At 35.6% G+C, this 21,832-nt stretch overlaps 1 protein-coding gene and 1 pseudogene across 3 annotated transcripts in view; one reads left to right on the top strand and one right to left on the bottom strand.

Moving 5' to 3' along the window:
• Positions 1-319: 319 nt before the first annotated feature.
• Positions 320-1,489, bottom strand: LOC148196871 (uncharacterized; annotated as a pseudogene).
• A 2,322-nt stretch (positions 1,490-3,811) lies between these two features.
• SBI1 (Leucine carboxyl methyltransferase) overlaps positions 3,812-21,832 on the top strand; it is a 36,265-nt gene continuing 18,244 nt past the window's right edge. Inside the window, exons 1-9 of one of the 3 annotated variants that reach the window (XM_047324955.2) lie at positions 3,817-3,993; positions 5,714-5,802; positions 5,897-6,039; positions 7,259-7,306; positions 7,634-7,715; positions 8,498-8,600; positions 16,696-16,816; positions 16,904-16,951; positions 20,789-20,872. In XM_047324955.2, the coding sequence (XP_047180911.1) occupies positions 3,917-3,993; positions 5,714-5,802; positions 5,897-6,039; positions 7,259-7,306; positions 7,634-7,715; positions 8,498-8,600; positions 16,696-16,816; positions 16,904-16,951; positions 20,789-20,872 (795 nt within the window). In that variant the 5' untranslated portion in view covers positions 3,817-3,916. Of the gene's footprint in view, positions 3,994-5,682; positions 5,803-5,896; positions 6,040-7,258; positions 7,307-7,633; positions 7,716-8,497; positions 8,601-16,695; positions 16,817-16,903; positions 16,952-20,788; positions 20,873-21,832 lie in introns of all 3 variants that reach the window. The other 2 variants (XM_088092909.1, XM_047324959.2) reach the window with 2 other exon arrangements.

The following is a 21,832-nucleotide window of genomic DNA, read 5'->3' as shown; positions in this document are numbered from 1 at the left end:
AATCAAAACAAACAATAAAGATAAAGTCAATCAACTGGGTTGCCTCCTAGGTAGTGCTTGTTTAACGTCACGAGCCTGACCCAAAATCTACCAACACCCATCAGTAGGTGTAACAAACCTAGTATCCTTCAGTAGATACTTAACCACCTAGCATCCATCAGTAGATGTTATACCCAAACATTTCAACATAAATAATGTCCGAAGTTTATAAAATTACATCACCAAAAATAAAAAATAAAATAAGAATTAATGTTCTGAAACAACTAGGGTGCCTCCGAGAAAGCGCTCTTTTAACGTCATTAGCTTGACCCAATAAAGTTCAAGTTCCATCTTCCATGTTGTTGTTCATCTTTATGTCATCACACCAACTCATCAGCTGCTTCCGGTCCACCTCTTTGATTCTTCTTGAATGTGGAGATTCAATTTCTATCACTCCATCTTCTTTATAGTCTTTCACAACCCATAACTTGTTCTTGAATCTTACATGTTTACCAAGTTTGGGTTGTGCTTGCATCAAGTCATCATGAATTGTCCTTCCTTTGCCATCTTTTTCTTCTTCCCTGACCTAAAACACGAAACATTTTTTACCTGGGAAGTTCGACTTTGCATCTTTATGACTAGTCACGAGTACATCTTGATATGTAGCTTTATGACTAGTCTCTATCTACTGTTCTTCTTTAAAGACATCAACAATCACCCTTTCTTCTTGGTCTTGAAGCACCACTATTCCTTCATGTACATCAATGATGACCTTAGCCATCTTCATAAACGGTCTCCCAAGAATAATTGGCACCTTTTCATCCTCCATTTTTATCACCACAAAATCCACCAAGAATTGTAGTTTGCCTACACAAACCATAACATCTTCTGTTATACCATAAGGATTCATTGAAGATCCATCTGCTATTAGCAAAGTCATGTTTGTTGGCTTGATGTCAAATTCACCAATTTGCTCAAGTAAAGGTAAAGGCATTAAATTGACACTTGACCCTAAATCAAGTAGGGCTTTCTTTACCTTTTTCTTTCCTATGATGTAAGGAATGGTGAAACTTCCTGGATCTTTCACTTTTGGAGGGAATGATCTCTTCTTAGCAGCTTTGCACTCATGAATGTCCTCCTCTATATATATATTTTTTTTGGAGATTTGATTCATATTATTTACCTGAGCTGAAAATTGTTGCCATGCTTCATTCACAAGTAGATCAACATCCATTTGATTGAAGATATCTGTACAAAGCCCCTATTGTCTCTCTTTCCATATTCTCTCATAATCTTTTGGAAAAGGAAGGATATTTTCAATTTTTTTCTCTTTTCTCTCTTCTTTCTCTTTTCTCTCTTCTTCTCCTTTTCTCTCTTCTTTTCTCTCTACTCTCTCTTCTTCTTCTTCTCTTCTCTGTAACTCAACTTTTTCAACATTCACACTCACTAAAACTTTGCACTCTTCCTGAGGGTTAACTTCAGTATTAGCCCCAAAACTCTTATCAGACATATCTTCCAACTTATTAGATATTTGGCCAACTTGTATCTCTAAATTTCTAATAAACGCTTCAGTGCTCTTTTGTGTGAAAATAGTTACCTGCATAAATTGTTGAAGAGTTTCTTCCAACTTTGTATGTCTTTCATTGAGTGTAGACACTTGTTGCCATAGTGTTGGTTGTTGTTGTGGCCTATTAAATTGTCCTGATTGCCCAACTTGTCCAGATTGTCCTTGACCTTGACCCATGCTTGGGTGAGGTTTCCACCCTTGGTTGAAATTACCTTGGCGGTATGGAAATTGATTGGCCATGAAATTTACATCTTCTAGGGCCTCCACTGGAAAAGAACATTGACCATTGATATGGTCACCTCCACATAGTTCACACATCTGTTGTTGAAATTGTGCAACAGTCTTTAATTCCTTTGGCAATTGAGTAAGTGTCTTTGTTAGATTCTCCAGCGGTTGAGTTATAATCTTATTCTAAGCAAGCAAGGCATCATTTGATTGCAATTGTAGTATACCTAATCATCAAATTAGTAACAGGAAAATACTTTAACCTTTTGACCCCATTTTAATTCATATGCATCTATTATTTGTTTGGGTGACTCCAACAAACCTATCTTTAAAGAGGTAGTGTGAACATTTATCAACTTTTCATAATTTGTTTTAGACTATAAATAAAATTTAAATATCTCATCTATAATACTATATAACTTAATATTTAATCTATACTTTCACAACATATGATTTTGTTCTTCTTAACTCACACAAAACATGTATTGATATTCATCTCACTTCCTAATTATACATTTATCCATGACAAACTTTGAATACATAAATATATAAATCATTTTTATTATTTAATGATAATAATACAACATTTAAAAATTTAAAGGCTAACTTATATTTATATGTTCTTTATAGACATGCAGTCACTTGATGAACTTTTGCTTGAACAAACTCAAGTGAGTGTACTTAATAAACAAGTTAATAATTGATAGATGCAAGCTTGAAACACTTCATAACATCAAAATGTTTGTTTTATGCTTGTAGAAAATATATTCTACTTCATTCTCTCAAGAAAATCTCGCAACACCTTGTTAACATAAATTTTTTTCTTGAAAAACATGTTAAAAGTTGCTTTCTATAAACAACTTCTTTGAAAAAAGGTAAGATGTTAACACTACATAGTTAACCAATTATGTTAGGTCATGCCCTTTACTAAAAAAGGAAGAGAAAAGTCACCTACCTTGGTTTGTGATGCTTTGTCACTCCAAAAGTGTTGTCAAAGAAGCGACACTGATTCAATGCTAGGTCAATAGTATAGTAATTATTGTGTCTTGAAGCCTCAAAGCATATGAAAGAAGAAGCAATAATAGATGATGTCCCTCGCGGTGACTCTTCCCTTCTCAAGCTATATTTATAAAAGATATTTTCAAAAAAAGGGGATGAATGACAACAACACAAGTCTTGCTACAAAATCGTGCACAAGATCTTAACATTTCAAGCCTTGTAATTATGAGAAGGAACAATGTTCATGTTCATTAGGGACCTAGAAGAATGATAACTTTTGTATACACTATAAAAATCTATATAACAATATAATATAAATCTTTCTCATATCTTATATTCATGTTATTTCATTACTCCTCTAAGAAATATTGTAAAGACATATTTTGAAAAACATTTTACATGATTTATCAGTCAAGAAGTTGTAACTCACTTTTATCATCAAATATAATTTCTTATGAAATCACTTAATAATATATTTGTTAAAAAAAATTATCTTCTAAGTTGATATTTTGCAAAAATTTCAAAAAATTCTAAAACATTGTATCATATTTTTATTTTGTTTCAACGTAAGAAAGATTAATTTATTTTTTTTATAGAAACCAAAATGATAATTTTTTATACTGAGGAGCACAATGAAAATTCAAAATTTGTTAAGAACAAAAACTTATTTTTATTTAATAGTTATTAAAATCTACTCTTTTGTTTAATACAAAAAACATAAATAGGTTGAATGAAAATAAATTATACATTAAAGATATTTGATGGGACATATTGAAATAAAGAGAGAAAACTGTGAAAAGGAATAAAAATAGATAAAAGTATAACATGTATTTCTAGATTCTGAACACAGATTATGCTATATATTTTTGTTCCGAATAAATTACAGTATTTTTTCAATAATACTTTTGGTTTGTCTTTATCTCGAAAATATAATATAATCCACGTTGTATAAATCCCTTTCAAAAACTTCTTAGAAAGGAAAATATTATGTTTTTAATCAAGGATAAACAATAGTAAAAAAATTCAAAGAAAGAAAAATCATTAATTCATCATTAATATTTGTTTATTTTTCTATCCAGATATCACTTTCTGTTTGCTCATTTTCAGGCATAACCTAAACAGAGATTGGACCTTTGTCAAAGAACTATGACAGACACGGTGGTCGATTCACGCAACAATGCGGCGGTGCAAGCCACCAACGACGACGCATCCGCCAGTAAATTGTAAGGGCACCTCAATTAATAATTAGGAATTGGACTCTTTTTCTGGCATTGCATCTCGGGTCAAGTAATTGTTGTTGTTTCCAAATCAACTATGATGTTCTTTTAAGCCTCTTTAATCCATTGATTTACTATTTGTGAGTTTCATTCTGCACCATTTTAGGGATTAGGGAATAACATTCTTCAGTTGTTGTTTCATGTGTTTGCTTTTTATTACAATACCTCTTTTATTATTTCCCCATTTTAGTAAATTGGGAATAGGGTTGTGTTTGGATAGACTTTCCGTAAACACTACTCATAGGAGAAAAAAAAAATGAATCGAGCTTCCTTTACAAGCTAAATAAACTTCTTCACCTCAATTTTTTGGAGAAGTTGGCGAGAGAACTTCAACAGAAGTTAAGTGTACAGGTTGATATCGCTTATGGGGGTAGCTCATTTCATTCTGCTGTCTTATTTTCTTTTCCTACATGTGCTTATGTACAATTTATCCAAACAGAGTCTATATCTAGAAGCTGCAGCGTCTGATGCGCTCAGGGTGAATTTATCCAAACAGTGCCTAGGTCTATCCAGAAACTGCAATGTCTGTTTACATGCAACATAGGGAATAGTTAGATAGTGGTTAGAAGTTATACCCCTTTCTGTAAGACTCTGTCCTAAGTATGAATCCACAAGCCATCTTACTTAAGTGGCTTTCTAAAGAAAATGAGATATTTCATTTTTTTTTTGTTTTGTGTATGGGAATTGCTTCATTCTTGTAATTGATGAGTTTGTCTTTTTAGGTCGTTTACTCTTTCTAAAATTTTAATGTATACTGATCTACCTTAGTTTTACCTTCTTTGGAGCTTTCTCTCAAAGATGGCTTGTCAAAGGGCGATGCAATAGAAAAATTGCATTTGCACCTGTGAAAAATGAATATTGCAGGGGGTTAAGTTACATGGTCCCAACGGCATAAGCATTAATGGAGACAAATCTTTGTCTCAGTATTGGAATTCGCTATGTTCATGGGAACTGCTTTGGGTTTTTGATGAAATATAACAATGTATTGCATGTAACAATGTTATATATTCATGACATGGTTTTGATGAAACACTGGATGGATAAATTAAATTTATTGGAGTGAGTCTGAAGTCTTATATTGTGAAACAAACACAATGAAACACATTTTCTCTGTTTATTTTACTTTCAAATGCTATCATGCCAGACCATTTGAATTCTTATTGGTAACAGCTTGGTTTAATTTTAAATAATATAATACTATGGTTTCCTACAGTATCATTTATTTATTGTTTTATAAATATTGTAGACTTGAAAGTTTAACATTTAGATTTTCTGGCCTGGTCAGACCGGGGACGAAACTGTAGAGTTTGAAATTATGTATGTAAGAAGTCAGTAATCTAGTTTTAAAAATGTGTTATAGAAAAACAATTGAAAATATATGTACCATGGGCTCCAAAATTGAAAACTGGGGTTAAATTTAAACGGACCTTGATCCATAATAGCAATATGGTTAGATCTATCCATCCTTTCCCTGTACTGTAAAAAGTCTGGTCCCACATCGCAAAACATTATAACAAATCATGTAACATTGGTTCCAATAATGTTTGTATTATTCTCACTCAATTTTAGTCATAAATTTCATCTTGTATTCAGTTGTCTTCTGAGTTCAGATGATTTATAGTTATTATTATGTAGTGAATGTTTGCTCACTACAAACTGGCTGTAGGTCATGTGTAAAAAAGAGCTACATGAAAGATGATTATGTTCATTTATTTGTGAGAAGACCCGTGAGGAGATCTCCAATTATTAATCGTGGTAGGATTTAGCTTCTTTAAGTAATTTACTTGTGTAAATACCTGTCCTTCTAGTTACTAGTTTATTAATTCATTTGAATTGTTTGAGTATGAAGGTTACTTTGCCCGTTGGGCTGCTATTAGGAAACTGCTCTATCAGTTTCTTGACATTGAGAAGAAGGCAGATGGAGATGCCCCAATAAAGAAGCAGATATTATCACTTGGAGCAGGCTTTGATACAACATATTTTCAGTTGCAGGTGCCTGGCTTTCCTTGTGATTTGTACTGGCATGCTGTACTTAAAAATTAATCTGGTTCTGACTTTTAAACTATAGGTTTACCTATCCTTTTGGTGCCTTGTTGGTTAAATTATGGTTTGGGTTGAACTACTATTGATCGAGTGCTTTTGCATTTAAATATTAGCGAATTTTGTTTATTTTGTGTTTTAAAGGACGTGAAAAACTTTAGGTTTATATTCTTGTTGGTGCTTTTGCACTAACTTGCTAGCTTTAAAGGGTGGGTTCCCAAGTGCTTATAATAGCTACCTTCTGCTTTTGCAATCTCAATGTATAAGACTGGGTGTTGCACTCTACTTACACAAGACATAGTTGTTATTTTTAACCTTAAGTCTCATGCACATATTTATTTTGGCTGAATATATTTTTTTTGTTCTCTTTTATGTGGAATGTAATTTCCTTTCAGGACTTTGTAGGTTAGTTATACCAGTGTATTTAGAGAAAAAGTAAATAGACGATGAATGATGAAAAGTACGTGTATGGATGAATAAGTAGTTAAGTCACTAATTACCTGTCAACAAGTTTTGAAGACCTTTGGACTTATCTTTTCCATATAATTTTAACATTAATTACTGAGTGGTAGAATATTCTAATACAAGAATATGTGTGCAATATTCTATAGTATATCCAGGCCTTGTGAATTCTCCATGTCCATCTCTTATTCTTTATGCTCTCTGTTTTTTCTAGTTTTGTTCTGATGGCTGCAAAAATGTTTTGGTCAGGGTTACTGAAGTGCTGCACATATCGTAGAATGATGCCATGCTTCACCTAGATTTAGTGTATGCTTATTTCAATTATGATATAGTAATATGTGTGAAAAAAATACTTTATTTGTAATATGTATAAGTATCTTAAAGCTTCTGTCTTTCCTATTATTTTAATAACATCGTTGTTTAGATTAGAGTTATTGTTGCGCGGTAGTGAACAAGAGTGTTTTCTTCTTTCACCCATGCGCATCCAGGACATAAATTTAGTTGTATTCAACTTCATTGGTTGCTTCAGCTGTTTTACTGTGGCCTCCATGTGACTCCGGTTGTGGATGGAAATTGTGAAACGTTGTAGTTTGTTTACTCATTATCATTAATTCCATTTTTTTCCTAGCAACTTGTTTGCTTAGCTTCTCTAAACTAGTGTTGTGCTAATGTACAGTCATGTCATAAATTAAAAATTGTTTCATGGCAGGACGAGGGGAAAGCACCAGATTTGTATGTTGAAGTGGATTTTAAGGAGGTAGAAACTTGAATACCTTTCAATTTTTTTTTCAATGCAACGCATATTTCTAGTTAATTTTGGGTTTTGAGTGGGATTGTTCACATGTATTTTGTCTAGAAACTCGATAACTATACTGTCTGTTTTGACTAAATTTATATCTAATTGTAAAATGAAGAGAGAGTGATTTATATATTTTTTTGAATTGTAAGTTTTTAACTGTCACTCTTGTATTTTGTAATCAAGGTAACTAGTAAAATGGCAGCTGTTTGTAAATTGAAGAGACAGTGGTTTATATAATTTTTAAATTGTAAGTTTTTGACTGTCACTATTGTATTTGTAATCTAGGTAACTAGTAAAAAGGCAGCTCTTATCGAGACTAACAGTCAATTGAAGAATAAACTTGGTGAAACAGCAACCATATCAAGAGGTAAGCCATGCTAAATATGATAATTTATATGGAAGGAACATCTTTGATAACTTTTATTCTCTTATTGTGGTTATGTCATTTTCTTTTGTGGTAGCACCTGGTGCTGAAGTGACAATATAAATTAAGAGGTATAAAATTCACACCCTTTAAAGTCTTCAAACCCTAGACATTTAATCTCTCTATTCTTGTATGTCCATTTGGACTCACCAGTTCTTTAAACAAACAAAGGAAAGGATAATGCATAATATGACACTAAGAGAACAAACAAAGGAAAGGATAATGCATAATATGACACTAAGAGTGTTGATGACAGGGATAGTTTAGTTTCTTAAAGAGGGAATGGGACATTTTAAATTCTAAAAGCTTTTTATTTAATGTTTGTTCATTATAATTGAAAATGCCTAAGTGAATTATCTGCAAGGAGAGATGGAGTTGGGATCTAGAGACTAGACCCATAAAGTAATTTGTCAGATTAAATAATATAAAGATTGAGAAAATAATAAAGTCTATGGCCCTTTAAATCTCTATGTTAAAATTGCAATAAAAAAGTATGCATGTGTGAACAAAGAGTTCCAATTCAGAAGGTCGAGGAACTTTGATTCGGCTACCAAGCTTAATCTTAGAACTACAAAGTAGAAACATCTAACAACTGCCTCATCATATCTGAGGATATAATCAACATAGTTTTTTCGTTTTGATTTTTGGTAACATCAATACTGAAAGTTAAAATTCATGATTACTTCTAATTGGATCTGATGCATGCATGTCTCATTCCCTGCTAGAGAAAGGAGAAGTGGTCAGTGCTCAATATAAACTAGTCCCTGCAGATTTGCGTGATGTAAAACAATTAAATGATATTATATCTGTTGCTGCTATGGATCCAAGGTATGTATTGGGATTCAGCTTCGTCTCTGCCTCTCCATCTGTACAGTTGTGAGATTCTGCTAGTATTTCAATATAATTTATAATTTGTTTGAAGGCATCAGCCCCTTTGAAAATAAGAAAAGGTCCTTAGAATCTGAAAAGCTTAAATAAAAAGGGTTATGAAGAGTATGTATTGTTGATAAAATGTCCAGTTGCTTTCTTTTTCTTCTCTAATGAATGTCTCTGTTATTTTTATAAAAGACAATTCATCTGAATTTAATAATTGGAGAGGAATATGTAGCTTATCATACAACTTTGTGACATTTCTAAATGCCTTTGTCATTGATATTGGTAAACAAATTTTTAATTTCCGAAAACGGAGTCAAAAACTTGTTAATACATCAGCAAGTGTATCGAATCGTATCAAGTAATAATAAATGGTAAGACCACGTATCGTTTCCCAAGAGACTCACGACACTAAATAGTTATGTGATTACTCAACTAATTAAGACTCTAAAGAACAAATTTTGGGGGTTTTTGAATGCAAATGCAATAAAATAAAAATGAATGCAATTTGATCAATTGACGCTTATGAGAAATAGAGAAGATTGGGAGAAATATCCCTTGTGTCTTTTGCATACTCATAGGGTAGTTTATTTATAATGTAAGATATGGGCCAATGCCCTTAATATAGAATGGGTTGAGCCAAATTAACAAAAACACATCTTAATATCTAACACTCCTCCTCAAGCTGGAGCATATAAATCATATGTTCCAAGCTTGTTACAAAGATAATCAATTCTAAGTCCTCGTAAGGACTTAGTGAATATGTCTGCCAACTGGTTGCTTGAGTTAACAAACTCAGTCTTGATATCTCCGGATATGATTTTTTCTCGAATAAAATGACAATCAACTTCAATGTATTTGGTTCTCTCATGGAAGACAGGGTTAGAGCTAATATGGAGAGCAGCTTGATTATCACATATAAGTGTCATGTGAGTGACATCTCCAAATTTCAATTCACTAAGTAATTGTTTAAGTCACACAAGCTCACAAGTAGCTGATGCCATAACTTTATATTCTGCTTCTGCGCTAGACCTTGCCACAACACTTTGCTTCTTACTTTTCCAAGATATCAGGTTGCCACCAATAGAAACACAATATCCAGAAATAGACCTCCTATCAGAAGGGGAACCAGCCCAATCAGCATCTGAATAGCAAACGATTTTTGTATCGTTGTTAGGACCATATAGCAAACCTTTTCCAGATGATCCTTTAATATACTTCAGTATGCGAACAACTGCATCCCAATGGTCTTCACATGGGGAGTTTAGGAATTGACTCACCACGCTAACTGCGAAGGAAATGTCAGGACGTGTAACAATAAGATAGTTTAATTTACCAACTAATCTTCTGTACCGTTCAGGATCTGAGAAAAGCTCCCCCTGATTTGGTAGGAGTTTGATGTTAGGATCCATAGGTGTCTCAACAGATTTAGAGTTCATTAACCATGTTTCCTCCAAGATGTCTAACGCATACTTCCTCTGAGATTTGACAATACCAGTGTTGGATTGTGCTACTTCAATACCCAAAAAGTACCGGAGTTTGCCAAGATCTTTGGTTTGAAAATGATGACAAAGGTGTTGTTTCATCTGAGAGATGCCAAGATAGTTGCTTCCTGTGAGAACAATATCATCGACATACACTATTAAGTAGATACATCTAACACTTGAGTGACGATAGAACACTGAATGATCCACTTCACTGCGAGACATACCAAATTGTTGAACAACACAACTGAATTTACCAAACCAGGCCCGAAGAGACTGTTTTAGGCCATATAAGGATTTGCGAAGACGACATACCAATCCAGATGACTCCTCCTGAGCAACAAAGCTAGGCGGTTGCTCCATATAAATTTCTTCATGCAAATCACCATTAAGGAAAGCATTCTTGACATCAAGTTGGTAAAGAGACCATTGTCGAAGAGCGGCCATGGCAATGAATAGGCGAACAGAGGTCATTTTTGTCACTGGAGAAAAAGTATTACCATAATCCAAACCAAAAATCTGTGTGTAGCTTTTGGCAACCAGTCGAGCTTTCAAACGATCAATTGTGCCATCAGGGCCAACCTTGATAGCATACACCCACCTGCAACCAACAACAGACTTTCCAGATGGTAATTGGACAAGCTCCCAAGTTCCACTTTTCTGTAAAGCACTTAATTCATCCAGCATAGCTTGACGCCAGCCAGGATGGGTTAAGGCATCACCCACAGACTTGGGAATTGATAGAAGAAATGGATGAAGACATGTGTAAAAAGATGGAGATATTCTGTGGTAACTAAGAACAGTATAATGGGGGGAAGGGTTACGGGTAGAGCGTATACCTTTATGGAGGGCAATAGGCAGGTCAGACTCATTTGCTGGAGCCGGAGGAGACACAGGAGGCGGCACTAGAAGTGAGTCATGAGGGAGACAATTGCAGCGACTATAAACCTGAAGGGGTGGTGGTGAAGGACGATCCTGTGGTGAATGGGATTCTAAAGAAGGAGGAGACAAAATGGGTGGAGCATCACCAAGAGGATCACAAAAAATAGGAATATCAACAGTAGCAGGTGGAGGTACAGAACTAGAAGATAGATGTGAAAAGTAAAAAGAAGATTCATCAAAAGTGACATCAGCAGAAATAAAATGACGATTGAGGGAAGAGGAAAAACACTTATAGCCCTTGTGTCTTTTGCATACACATAGGGTAGTTTATTTATAATGTAAGATATGGGCCAATGCCCTTAATATAGAATGGGCTGAGCCCAATTAACAGAAACTCACATCTTAACATCTAACAAGGCTAAACACAAGAATAAATGGATGAAGTTGATGATATTGTTGTTGGGTTTAGATTTCACCTAATTTACTCTCATTCATATATGAATTCATCTTCTTCATTAACGTTAATGCCACTTTTTAATTTATCTTAAACCCGATGTCTCGGTGAAGAAAGCCTACTCCTAATTACTAGTTCACAATGTCTTGTCTCCCTAGCAATTAATCATGCATTACATTCGTACAGAAGCTTAAAGGCAACTGATCCTCCTATTCTTATGTCTAGGTAATATTTCTTCAGGGAGAATTTCTCCAGTTCTAGATTTCCCCGTATGTGTCCATTAAGACAAAATCAATGATCATGCAATTGAATGAGTTAAACAAAACATGCAAAGAGCAAAGAGAAAAAACCCTAACAATTAATGAAGTAAAACATATATAATCAAGAATCAATTCAATATATGAGAGTTTAAGAGGTTACATCTTTCCCAACAACAAATAAGGTTTAGCTCTCCATTATCATGGAGAAACTAGATGAACAATGGAATGAAAGAATGGAAGAGATAGAAGAACTCTAGAAAGAGAAGAGGAAAGCCATCACCATCTCCAAATCTACCCCCAAGGGGTAAAAAATGTGTTTCTGTGCTCAAGCCATCAAAAGATCCAAAACCTAGGACGTGCAAGTCCTTAAATAGAACATAAAAATAACAGAAAACAGGTCCAAGCCCACTAAATAACAGAAAACGGGTCCAAGCCCACGAAACTGGCGCTCAGCACCCAAAAGTGGTGCTCAGCGGTACTAAAACTGGCGCTCAGCCCCACTGCACTGGTTGACTTTTCTGCACCCTGGTTGACTTTTCTGCATTCCAACTATTTGGTACTTTAATTCTTCTTTCAAATAATTCAATTAGCCTACAAAATCAAAGGAATTCAGTGATAAAATCATGAAGTATAACCTCAAGTCTCTTATTCACAAAACTAAAGCAAAAACATGAGTTCAAACAAGCTTCTAAGTAAAAAAGGGTGTTTTTAATATCAAAATTAAGTATAAAAATAACGATTTTTCAACCGCTATCGGATATCAACAATAATTTGTCAGTGGTGGCCAACATCTATGGGGAAGTGATAAATATAAATACAAAGAGCATATGTGATCTAAAATTTTAAAATTGAAAATGACTAAAGATTATTGTTAGAATAATTACATCTATGTATTATCATTAAGCCTAAGTAGGATGTAGTGTGTTAAACAATTTATTAGCTGTACCTATAATTGTACCTAGTTCTACCCCTACATGCCTTCTTCGAGTCCCAACGCCTTAACTAAGGAAGGTTATGAACTAGTAAAACCATTTGTCATGGTTGTCAAACGGGGAACAGGACGACGTGGCATGAGAGGAGGAGGACGTGAAGGTCGAGAGCATCCTCAATGCACATATTGGAAGAGGATGGGTCACACCCAAGAAAACTGTTACTCCCTACATGGTTTCCCTACCAAGACAACCAATGTCTCTTAGGGTGAAACAACTGACTCCAAATTAACTGAGGATGAATATGAAGAGTATTTAAGGTTAAAGTCTAACAACTTAGCATAAACATTTGGAACTCCAAGTACATCAACAAATTGCATTTCTCGATATGGAAGGTTAAAACTAGTGGGTAATTGACTCATGCTTCTCTAGTAATGCTTCCTTCTTCTCACCCCTTTCCTTTCAAAGAAACCATCATTTCATAATCTTGGCAAATGGTTCTAAAACTTCATCAAAACGAGTTGGTCAAGTGTCACTTTCCCCTTTCCAAAATCTCAAATATGTTCTTTTTGTTTCTAATTGTCCTTTCAATTTGATTTCATTAAGCCAATTAACTGAAACATTAAATTGCTCAATAATCGTTGATAACAAATCTTGTTATATTGGAGTGTGGTTCAGGGAGACAAATTGGAGAAGGATATGAAGCTAGAGGTTTATACCATCTTGGATCTAGTTCCCATGTGTCATGTGTTGCATCTCCAAGTCCTAAATTGTTTACATGATTGGTTAGGTCATCCACATTTGTCAAAACTATAGAAAATGGTCCATGAGCTTAGTTGTCTCCAGACCTTAAAATGTGAGTCCTGTCAACTAGGAAAGCATGTTAGATCTACCTTTCCTAAATGGTTTGAATCAAGGTATAATTCTAGTTTTTCCATTATCCAATTCTGATATTTTGGGACCTAGTCGTGCCTTTTCTTTTGGTTCACTGATAAATGAATATTCAAGATGTACTTGGGTTTATTTTATGAAAGACCATACTGAATTATTGTCTATCATTACATCTTTTCTGAATGAGATCAAGAATTAATTCGGTTAAGTAATCAAAATTTTCTGAATGCCAAAGAGTATTTCTCATCTAATTTCTCTATAGTCTTAAGTTCACATGATATATTACATCAATTTACTTGTCCTCACACACGACAACAAAATGGTATAGCAAAAAGGAAAATTAGACTCTTAGTTGAGATTGCTCGCATCTTATTGTTTGGTGCAAATATTCCTGTCCATCATTGGGAGATGTCATCCTAACCTCATGTTATCTTATAACAGGATGTTATCCTCCTCCCTCAATAATAAGGTTCCTTTTTCAATTCTTTTTCCTAATGATCCTTCTTTCACATTTCTTCTCGTGTATTTGTTTTATTCATGACATGTCTCCAGGGTTGGACAAACTGTCTGCTCATGCAATCAAATGTGTCTTGGGCTATATTTGGCTTCAAAAAGGGTATCGATATTACTCTTTTGAAACCAAGAAGTACTACATGTCTGCTAATGTTACCTTCTATCCATTTGTTCAAGATATTCATGTCATACATGTCCCTCATATACTAGTAGCTGAGTCCAATATTCTTAGTGTTTCTGCCAATCGCAATCTTAATCAGAGTCTTTCTGAACCATCATCTCCACCTATTGATAGCCTCCAACATAGGACCCTAGGGAATAGTATAGTTATTCAAGAACACGGTGAATCTTCTACTTCAAATTCTTCTCCCCTGTCCCTTGATACCACTACTTCTGGTGAAGATGATTCAGGCTGACCCATAGCTCTTTGAAAAGGTACTCGTTCCACGCAAAACCCACATCCTATTTATAATTTTATAAGTTATCACCAATTGTTGCCTTCCTACTGTTCTTTTATATCTTTAGTGTCTTCCATTACCATTCCCAAAAATGTGAAGGAAACATTTGATCATCTTGGATGGTGACAAACTATAATTGCAAAAATACAGGCTCTTGACCAGAGTAATACTTGGGAGTTAGTTCCCTTCCAACTGGGAAAAAGGTTGTTGGATGTCGATGGGTTTATATCATTAATGTTGGCCTTAATGGTGAAGTCGATTGTCTCGAGGCACAATTAGTTGCAAAAGGGTAAATTCAAGTTTATGGCCTCGATTCTAATGATACCTTCTCTCTAGAGGCAAAGTTGACTACTATTTGTCTCTTTGTCATGACAATAATTCGTCATTGGCCACTCCATCAACTGGATATCAAAAATGCTTTTCTACATGGTGATCTTGCAGAAGAATTATACATGGACCTCTTGGGTTTGTTTCTCATAGGAAGTCTAGTAAGGTTCGTACGTTGCGTTGTTCATATATGGTCTCAAGCAATCACCATGTTCTTGTTTTGGTAAATTTAGCTCAATTGCCTAAACTTTTAGGCTAAATCGCAGTGAAGCAGATTATTCAATTTTTTTATTTCAATACCCTTCTTAGGAAATGTATTTACCTAATAGTCTATGTTAATGATATAGGAAATAATGTTGTTGGAATTACTCAATTGAAGGAGTACTTGTGTAAACATTTTCAAACCAAGGATCTTGGAAGTCTTAAATATGTCTTGGTCATTAAGGTAGCTCAATCAAAAGATAGGTTGTAATATCTCAAAGTAAGATGCGCTTGACATCCTACACGAGACAAACATGCTCGACTGTAAGCCAGTAGATAGTCCAATGGACCAAAATCAAAAGCTAATAATGGAAAAATGTGAATCATTACCTGATCTAGAAAGATATAGGCGGCTTGTTGGAAAGCCAATTTATTTTACTATTACGAGGCCTGATCTATCTTTCGCGGTTGGAGTGATTAGTCAATTTATGCAGGCTCCATGTAGTGGCCATTGGAATGCCATCATCTGCATTCTAAGGTATATCAAAAAGGCTCCAAGAAAAGGTTTGTTATATGAAGATAAAGGAAATGTCCAAGTCTTCAAATATTGTGATGCTGATTGGGCAGGTTCACTCACTAACAGGCACTCTATTACAAAATATTGTGTTTTTCTTGGAGGAAATGTTATCTCATGAAAAAGTAAGAAAAATGTATTGGCCCGATCAACTGCTGAAACTAAATATAGGGCAATGGTGTCTCTCACTTGCGAACTTATATGGGTAAAACAATTTCTTCGAGAGCTTAATTTCTATGAAGTTCAAATCGTGAAGATGTACTGTGATAATCAAGCTGCTCTCCACATTGCATCAAATCTAGTGTTTCATAAGAGGACTAAACACGTAAATTGATTGTCACTTTTGTTTTGGGAAAAATTGTTGTCCAAAGAAATTTGTACTGAGTTTGTTGGATCAAATGACCAACTTGCATGTGTTAATTAAGTCCTTAAGGGGACTTCGGATTCAGTGTATTTGTTCCAAGCTTGAAACATACAATTTGTACGCTCCAGCTTGAGAGGAGTGTTAAAATCATTACATCTATGTATCATCATTAAGCCTAAGTAGGGTGTAGTGTGTTAAACAATTTATTAGCTGTACCTATAGTCATACCTAGTTTTGCACCTAGGTGTCTAGTATAGTCCCTTAATCTTCCATATAAATCTTGAATCAATTTTTCATTATAAATAAAAGATTATGAGAGGGGTCGCTTAAGCCCTTCAAAATATATCTCTCTGTTTTTAATCTTAAGTATAATGCTTCTGAGTTTTATAATTGGAAAGCAATGATGTGTCCCTTCACACATTTTACAATTATCTATTTGAGAAAATGGGAAAAGACCAGAATGAACCAAGTTCAGCCGTAGAAATTCTTAATTTTCCCTTTCTTTCTGTAGTTTTATGCTTTTAACTTGTAATATAAATGTAGGTGCCCTTTTTTATACCTGGGATTTGATACTAATTTAGTATTGTTGGCTTTTTTAACCTAATTTGCATAGTTGTGTGTATGTGTCTATTTTGGTTTAGTTGTGATTTTGTTAAGACTCATTTTTCATGACCAAGGAGTGATAAATTGATTCATTCTGTTATTGTTATCAGTCTGCCAACTTTTATAATTTCAGAATGTGTTCTGATCTACTTGGATCCAGATTCTAGTCGTAGAATTGTTGGTTGGGCTTCTCAAATGTTTTCTACAGCAATATTTTTTCTTTATGAGCAGGTAACAGCCTTCATAGTTTCATATTCTATTATGACTACTACTTTCATGGGAATGAAGTAGGATCTTTTTTGCACACATTCTTAACAGATCCTCCCTGATGATGCTTTTGGGCAGCAGATGATAAGAAATTTGGAGGTATGGATTTGAAAGTTTTGTTCTATACCATGCTTTTCAGGTTAATTCTAACATCCTACAATTTCTATTAATTAATTATTATATATTTATTTATCAAACTGTTAGGTTCCTGGGTTTGGAACCTAACAAGAACACAATCAAAAGATGGAGACAGAAAGAAAGAATGGGTTTTCTGTATTATTCACAGTAAAAGAAACCTTTTTACAAGAATGAGTTGGGAGCATAACCTCCCTGGCTGAGGGCATAACCCCTCTCTACAAGCTAAAACACCTGACTTTATACAAAGTATATTCGATCCCCTTTACAGAGTTACAAGAGCTTTAATTATAGCAGCTCTGACCTGCTACCCGTTTTTTCAACCGACACAACCGACACAACCGACACCCCACACCCTTAACTCCTAAACCCAATCTATCCTATCATCCTAGATCCTAACATTACACCCAGCTTCAGAACAACCTTGTCCTCAAGGTTGGAAACATGAGATTTGATCTCCTTGCTCTGCTTCATCATCGTGTACTCATATGAATGGAGCCCTTTGGCAACTGCCCTCCAATTCAGGTCTGGAGGTTTGGGTGGTGGCAATTCCTCCTCCAATAACTTCCATTCTTCTTGGATTTTATTAGCTTCCAACATTCTGGTCACCTCATTTCCAGAATTATAAGCCGTGAGGAAATGGTCTTCGATGCCTTTCAAAGCTTCAAAAAGTTCTCTCCCCTCTGTAGGTGCCTCACGAACGGCAAGATCCTTCTTTAGTCCGCTGGTCTACCTCTTCACAAAATCCATCCTTCTCTCTCGGGCATTGATTCTTCCATCCACCTTTCCCTCCTCATCCTTCATTCTAATGGTAAGCCTGTTCGGCCAATTACTGAGAGACTGTAAGACCGTTCGGCCAATGACTAGGAGACCGTTTTGAGTGTAAAACCGTTCGGCCTTTTACTGTAGCTATGAGACCGCTCGGTTCCTCCCGTCCTATTCCGTTTGGGTCCGACTGTCTTCTCACGTTCGCTTCCCGATGTCCTCTTCCGTTCGGTGCTGGCAGTCCTCGACCGTTCGGTTCCGGTAGTTCCCTCACGTTCGGTTCCGGTCGTCCTCTCACGTTCGGATCCAACAGTCCTCTGCCGTGCGGTTCTCTTCTCCATATCTTTTGCCGTTCGGCTCCTCCCCCTTGCATTCAACCGTTCGTTCTTTAATGACCAATACCGTTCAGTTCCCTGGCAGACCGTGCATATTCCAGACTGACCCCACACTCTTGGCGGCTCCCGATCGGCCTCTGATCGTGTCACCTCACCTCTCGTTCGTCCCCAAGACGACTGGTCTTCTATGGCCTCGGACTGCTCGGCCAATGACTGGTAGACCGTTTTGACTGTACGATCATTCACGTTCGATGCTGGGACGTATTCTTTCGCGGTTTTTCAAAGATGGTACCCCCGTTCCGTTCTCCAAATCGCACCACCACTGCCCCCTTCAGACCTTCCCAAGAACGATTCTTGGCTTTTTCCTTCCAGGCTCTGAACCAGTAGCCAACGCTCCCCTCCATACTGATGTCAACTAGGCGCACCTTTTCCTCCTTTGCCACACCTTGCAACTCGAAGAACGTCTCTGCCTTAGAGACCCACCCCAACGTATCAAACCCTTCGAAAGTGGGTAGTTCTATCCTTTTTCCCCAATTAGGTTGGGCGTCTCTTCGGTCTTCATCCAGTTCCTCCTCTGAGCATTCCCTTCTCCTTCTCTGATTCTCGTTAACAGAATGTTGATCTTCACCTACAGACCCTGACTGCCTTTTAATCCCTTTTCCTGGGTCCACACCCTTCCTCCAAGAACTCGCAAGAGTTCTCTAGTTTCCTGCCGCATTTCTTGCATATTTTTTGTCCATTCTGCTAGCTCCCTTTTCTGTCGTTGATCCTCCTTTCCCAAGAATTGTCTCTTCCTTCCATCACGCTCCTTTCCCCAAGAATCCGACACCCCTCTCCAAATGGGATCTGGCAGTTTCTTGATTACTTCTTGATCCTTCACCCCCACTCGGATCCGGTGGGTTGGACCAATTTGTTAGGTTCCTCGGTTTGGAACCTAACAAGAACACAATCAAAAGATGGAGACAGAAAGAAAGAATGGGTTTTCTGTATTATTCACAGTAAAAGAAACTTTTTTACAAGAATGAGTTGGGAGCATAACCTCCCTGGCTGAGGGCATAACCCCTCTCTACAAGCTAAAATGCCTGACTTTACACAAAGTATATTCGATCCCCTTTACAGAGTTACAAGAGCTCTATTTATAGCAGCTCTGACCCGCTACCCCTTTTTTCAACCGACACAACCGACACCCCACACCCTTAACTCCTAAACCCAATCTATTCTATCATCCTAGATCCTAACACAAACACAAATATAATAATTAATTAATAAAAATAGTTGGATGTTACATTAACATTGATTAATTTTAGTCTACCTGGATATGTCTCATCCCAAAAGTGGAATTCTTTTCCTATCTAACGGTGCACGTACTTTTCACCTTTTCCCCCTCTAATTGCTGTTGTGCTGCGTTTGTATTTATGAGGGTGCAGTTAGTGGTAGCAAGCTGGAGTGTCGGTTTTACAATTTTGGTACTGTTTTTTTTTTCTCAAAGTATTACTGAAATGGATAGATTTGCAATAAATTGCAGAGTATAGGTAGATTTGAAATAATTTTTGAGGTTAAATTGTATGATTTTAAAAGACATTTAAAGGAGTCATCGTTTCAAAACACATTTTACTCATACCCTGTAATTTATTTCAAAATCCAACCCTTTTTGCAAATTTTTTAATTTACTGGAAAATGTAAAAATCCCATGCTGGAGTCCTGGACGGATGAGCTATGTCTGCAATGTATGAGATTCAACTACTAAAGAGTATTTGTGAGAAGAGATCGCCTCTGAACCTGGTGTGAGGCTTAGTTGTCTTACTCAAAACAGGATAAGCAATTGCACAATAACCTGGTGTGAGGCTTAGTTGTCTCAGACCAATGCATACTTTTAATCACGTCACATATTTTGTCCTGATTGTCTTCTTTGACTGAGGATGATAACTATCTTGGTAAATCATGTGCTATCCTGTGTAGGGGTAATAACAGCAATATCTTTGGGTAGTTTCATGAGTTTTTTCATCTGAAACACTAGGGTTTCTGCTGTGATTCAAAATACAGTGTTTAATGTTTCTATGTAAAATCTGCTTTAGTTGCTGCCCAGTGACCTACTGCAGGTCTCTGCTCTTCTTGTCTATTCAGGCATCACAGCTTGATCTCTAATCCTTTGTTTCTGTCCACAAATCACAGATTTCATGTTCCTAATCAGTACTCTCCCCTGAGCCCCATCTGTTGTGTTCTTCATTCCAACTTCACAGTTCATATTCTCCTAATTTCTTATCATATTTATTTTGTTTACTTTTCTTTCTGAAATCTTCCTTTTATTAATTTTTTGTTCCTATGTTTTCTCTAAATTTTCCTATGGACCACGACTGGTCTTCGTTTATGGACATCATTTTTGATTAAGTAAAAACTTGTATTTGATTTGATAGCTTGCTAGGTTTAAATACATTTAAAATTTGATGTTGCATTTTCTCCCTCATTTAGGATTTTTTGTTATTGGCTCATTTAAGATTTTTTTGTGATCTTAGGTTGAGATTATGACTTTTGATTATTAATTAAAAATACCTTTGATGTGTATTAAACTAAAACTATTAATTAAAAATATCTTTGATGTGTATGAAACTGTAGTTATAAAATAGAATATATATATATATATATATATATATATGATGTGTATAAAATTATAATATAATTTTTCTTTCCTGTTTTGCATCAGTCTCGAGGTTGTGCTCTGTTGGGTATTTATGATACACCAACTTTACATGCGAAGGAAAAATTATTTCTGGACCAAGGATGGCAGGTATATTTGTATGTTTTGTTAGAAAATATATATTTGGTGTTTCTTTCTTGTACATTTTAAGGGAGTTATTTAGGCATGAATATCCTGAGAACACAGTAGACAAAACTAGAGGCAGTTATTAATTTGCATCTCTTCAAAATAGGATGGAAAATTCTCATTTAGAGATCCTTTGTAATTGATATTAAATTGTCATTGTAGCTATTAGTTATCTTAGATTAATTATAATTTTTATCATAGTTGAGGGCTGTTCAGGCTGGAAATTCTCACTTCAGCGACAATGTATGCACTAGGAGGACCTCTACCTGTGCTAAGAAAATTCTAGTGAATAAGAAAAGTAGAAGATTGTTGAATATAATGAAAAACTATATTTGGATTAATCTCCCTTGTGTAAAATACACACATAGGGTTCTCTATTTATAATAAAAGAAATATGGGCTAAGCCTAAAATACAAATGAGAAATAATAACAAATTAACTAAAAGATAAAAGATATAATATATCTAACACTCCCCCTCAAGCTGGAGCATACAAATTGTATGAACTAAGCTTGGAATAGATGAACTCAGTGTTGAACTAGATGATTTGTCTTCAAGAGTGTGAGGCAAACATAGATGGACTAACAGTAGCTTGTGAAACTTCAACTTCAAAAGTGGATGAAGGAAAGCAGTGGTGGACAATGACAATCTGCAAGGACTGATTCCCAATCAATGATGGATGAGTGACGGGATCAACAGTGGTAGCTGAAAGCTAAGAGCTACAAAACTGCAGGGACTACACTAAATCCTCATCAATGATGGCTGGGTGACGGGATCAACAGTAGTAGCTGAAATCTACAAAACTGCAGGGACTACACCCATATATATGTGACTTGCAGTGTCTTGGAAACGTACTCCCCCTTAGTGTGAAGGGCAGAAATGTGGAATATCACAGTTGTTGGACCACTAAAACAAAACAAAATATT

Source organism: Vigna umbellata, chromosome 6, assembly GCF_029865625.1.
Source record: "Vigna umbellata cultivar VRB3 chromosome 6, Vumbellata_1.0, whole genome shotgun sequence".
Taxonomy (NCBI): Eukaryota; Viridiplantae; Streptophyta; class Magnoliopsida; order Fabales; family Fabaceae; genus Vigna; species Vigna umbellata.
The sequence above is the reverse complement of the archived record's forward strand: the minus strand, read 5'-3'. Positions and strand labels throughout refer to the sequence as shown.